This window comes from Pagrus pagrus (genome assembly GCF_965226575.1).
Source record: "Pagrus pagrus genome assembly, chromosome: 7".
In the NCBI taxonomy this organism is placed as follows: domain Eukaryota; kingdom Metazoa; phylum Chordata; class Actinopteri; order Spariformes; family Sparidae; genus Pagrus; species Pagrus pagrus.
Window position 1 is genome coordinate 2,429,789 of NC_140191.1, and position 12,356 is coordinate 2,442,144.

The following is a 12,356-nucleotide window of genomic DNA, read 5'->3' on the forward strand; positions in this document are numbered from 1 at the left end:
GCAATCACATATCTCCTCATGAAAACCTGAACGCTGCTGATAGCCGTCCTACACGAGCTCCATCAGAAGGTGGGGAGGCAAAAAGACTCTACAATGAAGCCTTTTAGAGCTTCAGTCGATCCCTGCACTTCCTGGGCTCTTACAGCTGTGTGGGCTCTTATCGAGATGTGCAGGTGGCTGCTTCCCCCTTTATTTACAACGCACACTCACAGGCTGAGGCTGGGTTGAAAAGGGAACTGAGATGTGGTCTGAAATGTGTGCGTAGTTCCCTCCCCAATTTAAGCTGTATCCGGTTTCTGCATTTTACTTATCAACTCGACTTTGAGTGATTTGAGTTGGTGCGTAAAAATTATACCGTCTCTTCAGCATGCAACTTGTAAAAGCTGGGAAAACAACAAAACAGGAAGGCAGTTAACGAGATGTAATTTTACGGTGGTGAATGTTAAACCACACAAAACAGGAAAATCCTTCTGTAATTTAACAATGTAACTCACTTCATTCTCATCTATTCATTATTATCAACCAACCCGTCCTCATAATCCATTCCTATAGAGGTAAAATTAGTGACACTTCACTTTCTTGCTGCTTTATTCATCTGTCCATCCATCCGATCTTCTACCCAATAATCAGGTCTTTCTGAGTCAATGTTTTTAGACTGGAGACTCTGACTCCGGTAAAGTCACAAAAAATGACGGCTTGTCTTCTTTGAGACTAATCATGATATGAAAGCAAAAACAAACAAAAAAATCAAGAGAAGACTTGGTCTCAGCTATGTAATAAAAAATAGAAGTAACACTAGTAAAGAAAAATGTCCTTGCGATTGGCTGATCTCCATGGGAACAAAACGTTGGACTCCATCATAAAAGGAACCTAGGAAAATGTCCTTGAGCCCAACATGTATAAATAAATTGTTTAATAGATGGACCACCAACACCTGCAGCAGCAAGATGATCCATCAATTCACAAGCAGCTGTGGTACAAATTAGCAGAATGTTAATGAATTTGTTTATCTGCTTCAAAGAAGTAATTGCCCCATTTTCCTCCTCCACCAATAATTTCGGGGCCTACTGGATGAAGGGAAAATAATAATTTGTCATTGTCATTTAATGGCATACTTTTAATACAAGCTGCTGATTTCATAAAACATTTTATTTATCCTGCAGAGATAATGAACTCAGATCAGAGCTGATACTGAGAACACTTGGATCCATTCAGATCCATGCAGGTACTGAACACACAGAGCCAAGATCTTTGGCAGTAAAACAAAACCTGATTAGAGTGAGTATAATTTGGACCTGGTGCAACTCAGGTCCCTAGTCATTTCTTGGTTCTTCAGAACCAAGTGGATCTGTGGCTCTACATAACACCTGACTTGAACATGTCCAAAAAGACTTAAAAATTGTTTCCCTTTCCCTCCGAGCACTGTTGACTGACCTGTCTGGCCAACCTGCGGGCCTCCCAGTAAGGCTTGGACTCCTCCACAGCCTTGCCGATCTTCTTCACCAGTTCGTCCAGCTTCACCGTGGCCTCAACCAGAACCGAGCGGAACTTCTGCCTCGCATCCTGAGAGAGAGAAAAAGAAAGCTTCAGTAATTCAAGTCATCCTACAAAAAAGAAAGGATACCAGCATAACTTGTTGAATGTTTGAGGTCCTCTGCAAAAACCCCAATTATTGAAAAATGTTTAATTGATTTAAAAACGAAGCAGTTATGTATCCTGTTCCATTTAAAAAAACAATCAACTCTAAGCTGACAGCCTTTGATTTTACTGTCAGCTACAACAGAGCTCAGTGTTGGATTAAATCAGATCTCCTGCTGCATGCTAAAATGTTTCCTGTTTAACTGATTTTGCCTTCTGCTTCTGAATGAACACATGCAACATCTCTTGACAGCTTGTTGTGGCTTTTGGCCCTTAACCTTCATCTTAGCAGCTGCTTGCAATAGTCAAGGAAATTAAATTGCTCCATTGGTGCCCCTGTATGAGTCACAACAAGTAAAAACTCGAATATCCCCAGTCCCAAGATAAAACCGCAAAAAAGTAGGTCTCAAATAAAAAGGATGAGAAACATTAACTCCCAACCATTAAACTCAATCTGATCTGGGCAAAGCATTCACATCATGTGCCAGATAAAGCTGACACAGTTTTTCTGAGAACAAGAGTGTCCAAATAAACACAGATCCATGGCAATCTGTTGACAGAGGCCTGTGAAAAACTATTATCCGATATAATTCTGTTAGCAAGCTGTTCCATCTTAGAGAGATTTGTTTGTTCATTCAGACGAGTCAAGGGGAATTTTCTCAGGCTGTTAATCATTCAGCTCTGGAATACAAAAATCAATTTCTAATTGGTGTGAAGGACACAAAACTTTCAAAGAACAAGAACAAAAAGAGAAAAACAAGTCAGAAACTTCACGGATCCCTGCAGGGAAATTCTCTCTTTTGCCAGGGTCAGTTACACAAGTGACGTCAGGAGCGAAGATGTTTTGGTGGCACTGGGCTCGATCCAATATCCTGTGCCGGCAAATTTGTTCCTTTGACCACGAAAGGTTGCATTTGACGCAATTATCCAGCAGAGGAAATACTATTAAAACTCAAATGGCAAGACAGAGGAACCCATTAAAACAAGGTTTAGATGTATGTAGTCTAAGAAGACTCTCAGGCCACTGTTGTTGGATATCTAGAAATACTACATCAATGACAACTGAATTTGCCATTTTAGATGCTCATATGTTCCTCATTCAAGAGGCTTCTTCAGTACTTGAGACTGGTGAGGAGTTCTAGACATGTTAATCTCTTGGGTCATAGGTTTCAGGAGATACTTGTTGACATGTCGGAACAGGAGGTCAAATTCCTCCCCACCCATAAAATCTCTGACCTTGTGGCTTGAAAGATTATCAAAACCAAGCTCAGTTTTCTACTATGGCCCATTTCAAAAGGAGCTGCAACGGTTAGTTGATGAATCGATAAGTCAGTCGGAAGAAAGTTAGGGTTAGGGTTATTTTTCAAGCCAAATTGTCAAACATTTGCTGGGACCAGCTTGTTAAATGTGGAGATTTGCTGCTTTATTTGGTCATTTATGACAGTAAATGAAGAGTCTTTGGGTTTTAGAGTGTTGGTTGGACAAAAGAAGACATGACTTTGGGCTATCTGACGTTGTGATGACCATTTTCATTTTTAACACTTGTTCCAGTCCTCTGAATCAGTGCCCAATCCCAGATATGTTTCAGTGTTTTGAGCAGTCAGTAAGTGGACTCAATAATGGGTTACCTAGGTATGGGTTTCTGTTTGCTGGTATTGTGTATGCTCTGTGCTCGGTATTTGTGATTTCTTTTACATTATTTTTACTCCGATTGTTGTTGCCATAAAAGGACTTTGTAACCTGGGTTTAGAAAGGTGCTTTATGAATAGGTACATTTACTTTTACTAATGTTCAAACATAACTACCTGACTAGCTACATCATTAAAAAAAAAATACCAGAAAAATGGTGAAAAGCATGGATAGGATCAAAGCAGCTGTAGTTTAATGTAATCACATGCCTGTGTCACAAGTCTGGAGTTTTCTTTGACTCTTGAAACGTGTCAAATTGAGTGAGGAAATCTCATGTGGCAAATTTGGTGACGTCAATGTCGCCTTGCACACAGAGTGTACGACTGCTGAATACCATATTGGTTTTCATTGCCTTTCTAATGTTATTGTTTGTTGATGAGCACATGTATTATTCTTGTAATGAATAAATACATTGTACAACTCGTCTGCTCTGTCTGTTTCCATCCAAGACAAAGTTCCTTTCCTACTAAACTGCTATGCCGAATTCTCCTTAACTAATTAAGAACAATAGTACTGTTGTTAAGATATCAGACAATAACTTCTCACAACTTCAACCCCCTTTGGTCATTATTAAGAAGTAATACATACATTTTTAATTATGGCGACAGTTCTGCAAGTTTGTTGTTTGGCAGCATGCAATCTTTTTTCTAAAAGCCACAATGTCACACATAAATGAAACTTCCCCAAACATGATGTTGTGTGAGAATGAAGAGAAACAACTTGTGTGCTGCAGTATTTCACATTCATCATGTTTAGCTCCATAGAAATTCTATTGACATTCGTTGTGACTGAGAGACAGCTGTTCTCAGACTGTGAAAAACAACCTTTTGGTGAACTTTAAAACTCAGAACAGAGTAACCCTCTGAGGCCAGCGACTGGGGATCTCATTATAACTGAGACTTGAGACTTGATATATATATATAAATAAATAAAGGAAACCGCATTTGGAGAAGGTGTATAATATTTTCTTGAGGGTCAAAACGATGTGGTCACAAATCAGTAAGTAAATATGATTTACTGCAACTTGTAATCGATGCTTGTTGACCATTAGTCATTACTGTTACTATCGTAAACTGAGTCCACTGGGTGAAGATCATTATTGTAAGTTGTTTACACAAATGTTTGCACCGTCAGGCATTGGGCAATCCACTTTTGAACGGTTCAAAGGCTGAATTCAATCACAATTGCTCAAAAACAATCTTCACAGTTAATTTGTTAAGCGGCCTAAAAAAGGAAGCTCATGACACTCGATGCCAAAATCCCAGAAGAAAAAACTCAATCTAATTTATCCCACAGGAGACCTCCACCAAGGCCCACTTATTACAAGAAATCTTGTTAGTGTGTCATCAAAGTAACAACAGGCTGCAAATTAGAGGCTCTCAAAGCAAAAAAAACCTAAAGATAGCTGGATTTCACCATCAGCTACATCAACAACAGTGATTTGCCTCCGTTTAAACACAAGATCTTGTGTCTCACTACAAAGAAAAGTATTCTAGGAGTAACTGTGCAACCTTACAGGTCCTTGTGATGAATTTACCCAGAAGCCCTGAGGCTACAGCAGGCTGAGGTGTTAGATCGATGCAGACAGCTGGAGCCATCGTCACTGTACAGTTTGATTTCAGTGATGTCTGAAGTTTGTGATCTCTACTTTGATCGTATCCTGCCCTCCAGACTCAGACATCAGTCCGTCCTCCCTTTTCTTCGCCAATTAAAATTTTAGTCCATGGCTGATCTGTTAAACTGCTGTTTCCATCCTTCATCTGATTTTTTTATCTCCATCACTTCTTCAAAGAGACCCTTTGTTCCACCCGTTCATCTTCAAGCATGACCTCCATTTCAACACCAACTGATGCATTAATACTGCATCGACAAAGTAATTTGTTCATTGACCACAGTGATGCGATGTCACCGCGTTTCGACCGCCTTAGTTCAGTCGAGCCTAAAATGTCTCAACAGCTATTAGAGACATTATGATTAAAATCTTGTAGCATACAGAACAACAAATGTTGGCATGCTAACACCCTAAACTCAGATGGTGAACATGGCAAACATTCCTACTAAACATCAGTGTGTTATCACTGTCATTGCGAGCCTGTTGGCTAGCATTAGCATTTAGCTCAATGGACGTTGTTGAAAAGTATACAGTAGCCCCTCAGAGCTGTGCTGTTGTTTTGTCCGAAGGCGTTCATTTACAGTGAAATAATCCTCACATTTTAGAAGCTTGAACAAGTGAATGTTTTGCATTTGGCTTGATGTATGAGTCAAATGATTAAGCAATCCTCAAAATGACTGCTGACTGGTTTCCTGCTGATTGTCTAATAGATTAATCAGCTAAACAGAAGCACTACCTTACAGACACGAAGGAGGAAACTAGACAAATTACAGTACAGTTGTTTTGGCTCTGGAGTCCTGCACACTATGGGGGTTAATGTGCTGACTTTCAGCTTTAAAAGGAAGGAAGGAATCACAACCCTTTTTAACCTTGGCGACAGGCACACCGTTCCCACTCAGTTCGTGGTATCTGAATGACAACACCCTTAAATTCAAGCTGAAAGTCAGCAGTTTAACATCAATGTCATCGTTTCATTTTGACCCTAACAGGACTGTCCAAAACTGAGACTTCTCGTTATGTAACACATGAAATGTGACAAAGATTATGAAGCGACACAACCAACAATTATGCAAAAGAAAGCTTTTAACTGAGTCATAAACTCATATTCTCGTCCTCTTCTCCCCTCTGTCCTCTCCTCTGTATCTCAGTGAGGTTGATGCAGACTGCAGTGCAGAGTCTCCGACCTCCGGACGCTCACATTGTGACGCAGTTCACCTTGTCAAGTCATGTATGTGCCCTGAGGCGTCATGTTTGGAACGTCTGCTATATTAAACTGAGTTTGCTGCTACGACGGTGCATTAGGACACCACAGTCCTCTCATCAGCAGCATGAACGCTTTAAATCAAAAGCCTCTTTAGGTCACACGATATGATGAGCTCACGCTAATGCTGCTGCAGACGTTTCAATCCCTGAACTAAACTACGGGGAGCTCCGTCAAAACTCAAGCGGAAAATGGGAAATTTGGAGAGGATTAATCCTGGCTACCCTGTCAGCAGAGGATTTAAGCACTCTGTGTGTTTATGTGGGCAGCTGATGAATAAATAGAGACAGGGTTTAACAGGAATATCCACCTAAAAGGTCATGTGACAACAAGTATCTGTCCTCATTCAGTGTACTCGAGCAAAACATTAAAATCACCAAAATCAACACTAAAAGAAAAGTAAGGCTGCACCGAACAAGTAGAAAAGTTTTCCATTTCAGTTTTAAATAATTGATTATCAAGATCGTTGCTGATGGAGTCTCATAACATATTATCCATATAAGTGAGTCAGGGTTGATGATCCAAAAGTGCTTTGTCAGTCAAGAAGTGTAGGACTACAACTAATGGTTATTTTCATTGATATAAACTGCTGCTGATGTTTTCAAATGTCTCGTTTTGTCAAGCCGACAGTCTGAAATCAGAAGACATTCAGTGTTCTCATATAGAGGACCAAGGAAACCGGAAAATCAACGTTCACACTGCAGAAGCTTGAACTTTTTTTTTTTTTTTTTTGCCATTTCTGCTTAAAAAATGACGCAAACATTTAATCAAATTTTTCTCAGGTTATTTTCTGTCCATAGACAAATCAATTCATTGTCTTATTATTTCAGCTCTAAACAACAAATCCTTCTTTAAGAGCATAACTACTAAGAATTTGTTCGGGGGCATTTCTTGATGTTGCTGCTGTTAGACTGTGTGGCGTCTTTACACTTTATCTTAGCTATCTCTCCAGATCCTTAACACTATCAACAAAGAGAGATCCAGTTGGTGGATGTTTGGTTTTCGTCTGTGTCGTGACTATTATTGAGCTTTTTTCCCTCCGACAGCGGACGGTCATAGTCCTGAACAGTGGACGTCTTTGTCAGACATAAAAACAACTTGACTTGATTTTGTCGTCAGTGGAGCCATAAAGAACGGGCAGAAACAAAAATCAGTCACGGTTTAACAATAGTGTCGAATACATCAGGCACATGGCCGGTTATAGGTTCGACTGTCACAAAAGTAAACACAACATAAGTGATACAGATGGAGGAGACTCCGTACTCAAAAACAAACCGAGGAATATTCGATTTAGTGGGAGAGTTATTTTCAGAAATCCGTAAACAACAGAAATAGCAGCAGTTAAAGCACCGCAGACGACTGGTGTCAGCTGCTTCACAGTGACAGACTGAAAAACACAGCCAAGGTATAGACAAGATAATCCACCTGGAAGTTTGGCGTTCACACAATCATTCATCAACTGGATCCGTTTTGAATTAGGATAAGTGAACTGACTCGTTAGATAGCACCATCATGTACAATGTGAGGCTATGTGCATTTGAAAAAGCGGATATATCTTCTCTGTAGCCACACTATCCCAAGGGGCGAGGAACCTTAGCAAGAACTCAGCGTGTTTCCACCAGAGGGACCAGCGTCTAAATTAACTTCCACTGATATTATTTTACCCCACAGAAAGTCCCTGCTCAGGGGGGTACTTTCCAAGAGTACAGGAACTCTGGGACTTTCAGTGCTGAAGCATTTTATTTCAGAAGCAGACGCATCCGTTTCTTGATCATTGTGCTTTGACGCGTGAATTATAGACCGAAACAAAGTCAAATGTTGTACACTTGTAAAGAAAAGACAAGAACGGGCTGAAGGGACCTTTTAGTTCTTTGAAAAATTGTTCCTGACAGTAAAAGCTTTGGGTGGAAGATGGAAGATCTGATCTGATCTCCCTGTGCAGACACAAACTAATGAACTCGTGTTCACTTTAACCTCTCAGCTGCCTCATTAACACCATGTAACGCTCTCAGCATGACAAGACTCTGGACTTTCACCTCTATAAAGCTGCATATTGCCGACCTACATATACAGTATGTAAGTCATCAGACTTTACTGGGCTTTAATGGGATTCAAAGATCAGTTATGCAACTTAAACAACCTTGATGGCCCAAATAACTGTGTTGACCTTGCAGTGTGTCTCCATAAGAGTCCATACCTTTCTGAAAAAGTCATTTAGTGACACTCTGCAAGGTCAACACAGTTATTTGGTCAACTTTGCGTGCTTCACTCTGAACACAGCTGCCAGTAAAATCCCTTTAAATACCCAAATTATTTTATTGCATCACAACGTCTCAGTTTCTCTCACAAAACTAGATGCAGGCCGATTCCTTGAAGGTTTAAATCTGCTGACAGAGAACAAAATGTGAACTTTACAAACAGTTTGGACTGGACACGGAGCAAAGGTCCGGCTGTAATTCAGGAGAAAAACTGCTGTATCTGCACAGTGGTGCCTTCACAACAACACGTAAACTGACAGGTTGATTTCACAGGCTGTCAGCGAGCAGAAGATGTGAAGTCTTATCTGCTGGCAGTGGTTACGTGATTTCAAGCTCTATCAGTCAAACGGATAAAAAATTGACCCACTGCTCGAACACACAGATAACCTGCATACACAGTCAATGCACGTGGCTCTGTATGGGACTGACCTCCAGCTCCGTCTCACATCTGTTGATGTCATCGGTGGACTGGTTGAGTTTCTCCAGCTCCCCCTGGAAGAGATGAAGCAACAGATGTGAAGCAACACAGAAGAGGAGGAGGAGAAAGGAGAATGTGATATAATATCTGGATGTACAGGAGGAGGAATGAGCAACATCTGGACAGAATTAGAAGTAACACAGGACTCGATGGGATTTGAAAATATTCATTTTTAACCCAGGCAACTGGGTTCAACATCAAATATTACCTTAACTGTTACATAAACTGTGACCTCTCTATCAGCAGAGAAACATCTGAAGTGGACTAATCATTTATTCATCCTAGAGCTGCAACAACGCTGTCAACTATTACATTAATCGCCAACCACATTGATAGTTGATTAATCGGGTTGAGGGATTTCTTAAGAAATAAAGACCAATTTCTTTGATTCCAGCTTCTTAAATGTGAATATTTTCCGGTTTCTTTCCTCCTCTGTGACAGTAAACTGAATCTCTTCGGGTTTTGGACAAAACAAGACATTTGAGGACGTCATCTTGGGCTTTCTGAAACACTGATCAACATGTTTCACCATATTTCAGATGGTTTATAGACCGAACAACTAATTGATTAATCAAGAGGATTACTGGCAGATCAACTGACGATGGAAGTTATCCTTAGTAGCAGCCTAATTTTTCTTTTTACGGATGCACTGTTCCAACATTTTCTCTCCTGATAGCGATTCAGACGCTTCAACTTATCTGCAGATATCGATTTTTCTACTTCAGTACCAGTCCGCTAGAGTTAAAATCTGTACCTCACTGAGAGGAACTCATTGCATCATGTTATGGACGGTAACATGCAGCCAGACGTCGCTGCAGCACTAAATACCGACCTTTTGGAGCAGCAACACTGAATTTTCATCAAATACCTGATCAGCTTGATGTGATCACTATTGATCAGAATCGTTTAAGTTATTTCTCCAGTACAAGAAAAAATGAGCATATAAAGTTTGATTTTTCAAAATCACCGTAAATGAAATATATTCACATTTAAGAAGCTGGAATCAGAGAATTTGGACTTTATTTCTTAAGAAAACACTAAAACCGACTAATTGATTATCAATGTGGTTGGTGATTGATTCAATAGTTGACAGCCAATCGATTAATCAGTCGTTGCAGCTCCTTGGATGAATAGATGATTAGTCCATTGTTTGGTACTCGGTACTCGGTAAGAAGGTAGAATCAGATCCTTTTGACTCTTTTGTTCCCCTTAAAATAAATTACTCAGACTGATTAATCGAATATCAAAATAGTTGCTGATTGATTTACTAATTGACAACTAATCACAGCTCCAAATCTTTTATTTGAAGGCTTTAAGACATAAAATACTCAGTTTAATCCGCTCCCTAGTCCATTACATTACTCATTCTGCCTTCTTCATAGTGTAAATACTTGAGACTTGTATATTATTTATCATTTTCATGTTTGTTACCTCATTTTCTTTGTACTTTGGACAAAGACTGTGACTTTACTTTGAAAAGCTTTGCATAAACACACATTTCTGACTCGTATTGTGTGAATATTAAAATATATCCTACATTTATTTATGACTTTCCCTGCTGTCTGCTTCTCTGTTAACATCCACACTGCAGGTTTAAGCTCATCAGCCTCTTTGTATTGTTGTTTTAACAACATTAGCATGAACTCAAGTGGCTTTTAACACATTTGCATCAGTATCAGATTAGCCACTTTCCTCACATCACGTACACCAACGTCAAACGGTCACTGCTGTGGGGGTTATTGCAGATATAATACAACATGTGAGCTGAACAGAGATGTTGAAAAGTTTATTTAAAAGACATTTAAAAGATTTCAGGTTTCATGTGTCTGAGGACACGCAGCATCATGCTAGGACTGTGTTCTCCGTTAGCTTACAGCGCTGTGTCGGCTGCACTACAATGAGCCCGGATCGATGAAAAACCACTAATCGATATCAGCACTGGATGTAAAGATCAGTTACCTGGATCCTGGGGTCCACCTCCTCGTCTTCATATTCGGCCTCGTCGTCCGACCTGTGCTCCTTCTCTGGGGGGTCCATACTGGAGGTGAGGGACAGATGTCAGAGCCGAACAAAGACGCGTTAACGTTACACCGGCGGACTCAGAGACGCCAGTGTCATCCGCCTCAGCCGCTCACCGCACGTTAGATTCACCAGCCGTACTTATAGCACCAGCTTCAGCTCATTTGTTTTAAAAGGAGGGTTTTACGAAGACGAACATCCTGGTTTGTATCCACCGGGGGGGACCGAGCAGAGGCAGCGGCAGCAGCAGCAGTGTCTCTCCCCGCTCAGCTCTCCCTCCACACTGAGCCCGATGCTGAAATGACCGGAGCTCTGCTCAGACCGGGAACGCCCCCTTCAGAGAGGCTGCGGAGTGTATGAGAGGTCATCGGTGCCCTGCAGCGCAGCGGTGACACACATGAGGAGGAGCAGGCTGTCATACTGGTTCATTTGTTTCCACGTAATTTCATTCAAAACGTGACAAACTTTGAGAGACTGGATTTGTGACTTTTCTCTTTATGTGTGATGAATGTAGAATATATGAAAGTTTGACTTTTTTAAATTAAATTACAGAAAAAAATTAACTTTTCTGTGAATTTTTTTGAGATGCACCTTAGTTTTCTTTTTTTTCATGATGTTATTTAAACACCTCACTCATCTAAAAATGTATGTTTGATGCTTTAATAAGATAACAACACCTTCACTAACATTCAGCTACATTACAGTGTGAATTATTACATTTTTAATGAATATACTTCACAATAAAAACGTCTCAACTGAATTCCCAGTGTCCTAAACCCTCACACATAAAACCATCTCACTCTAAAATTACACTTTTTTCTATTTCACCCCCTCGTCCGGCCCTTTGGACTCACTGACGGTCATGTTGTCCTGTGTATGTGTGTCAGCATGTACCGGGACACATCTGTGCACCGGGGGCAGAAAGATAAACTCCTCAACACTTTCTGTGCTTGGAAATAAATTCTTATCTCACATAAAATCTCATTAAGACGTGGGGAACACTGCCATAACTGTTCCTAGAATAGCCAACACAACAATGTTATTTTATTAAGTTATGAATCACACAGAGAAATGACGTCACTGTACACAGTTCTGCTGCGCTTTAAAGAGACTGACAGCTTTATTTAATGCCATGTCTGATTTGCTAAAGAGTTCCCCGTCAAAATTAGGCCCACATTGAGATCACTCTTCTCTAATTCCTGATTTAAGCAGCTGTAAATGTTGTTAGCACAGTTTCCCAGAATAATTTGCAGTTTAACAAAAGCGTGTCTGTTTATAGATGAAAGAGTTTTCTCTCTCTGAACAGCAGGAACCCAGTGAACCCTGTTGTTTTTCCCATGTAAATGTTATAAAACTGTGAAAATCATCAGTTTTTGTCAGCAAATTCACAAACATCCAAGC

General features: G+C 40.2%; 1 protein-coding gene across 1 annotated transcript in view; it reads right to left on the reverse strand.

Annotated features, from left to right (window-relative positions):
• Window positions 1-11,225, reverse strand: part of LOC311260334 (SH3 domain-binding protein 5-like) — a 43,331-nt gene extending 32,106 nt beyond the window's left edge. The window contains exons 1-3 of the mRNA XM_084358041.1: window positions 10,896-11,225; window positions 8,888-8,950; window positions 1,435-1,563 (exon numbers count right to left, since the gene is read on the reverse strand). Of these exons, the coding sequence (XP_084214167.1) occupies window positions 1,435-1,563; window positions 8,888-8,950; window positions 10,896-10,973 (270 nt within the window). The 5' untranslated portion in view covers window positions 10,974-11,225. The remainder of the gene's footprint in view (window positions 1-1,434; window positions 1,564-8,887; window positions 8,951-10,895) is intronic.
• Window positions 11,226-12,356: the final 1,131 nt, after the last annotated feature.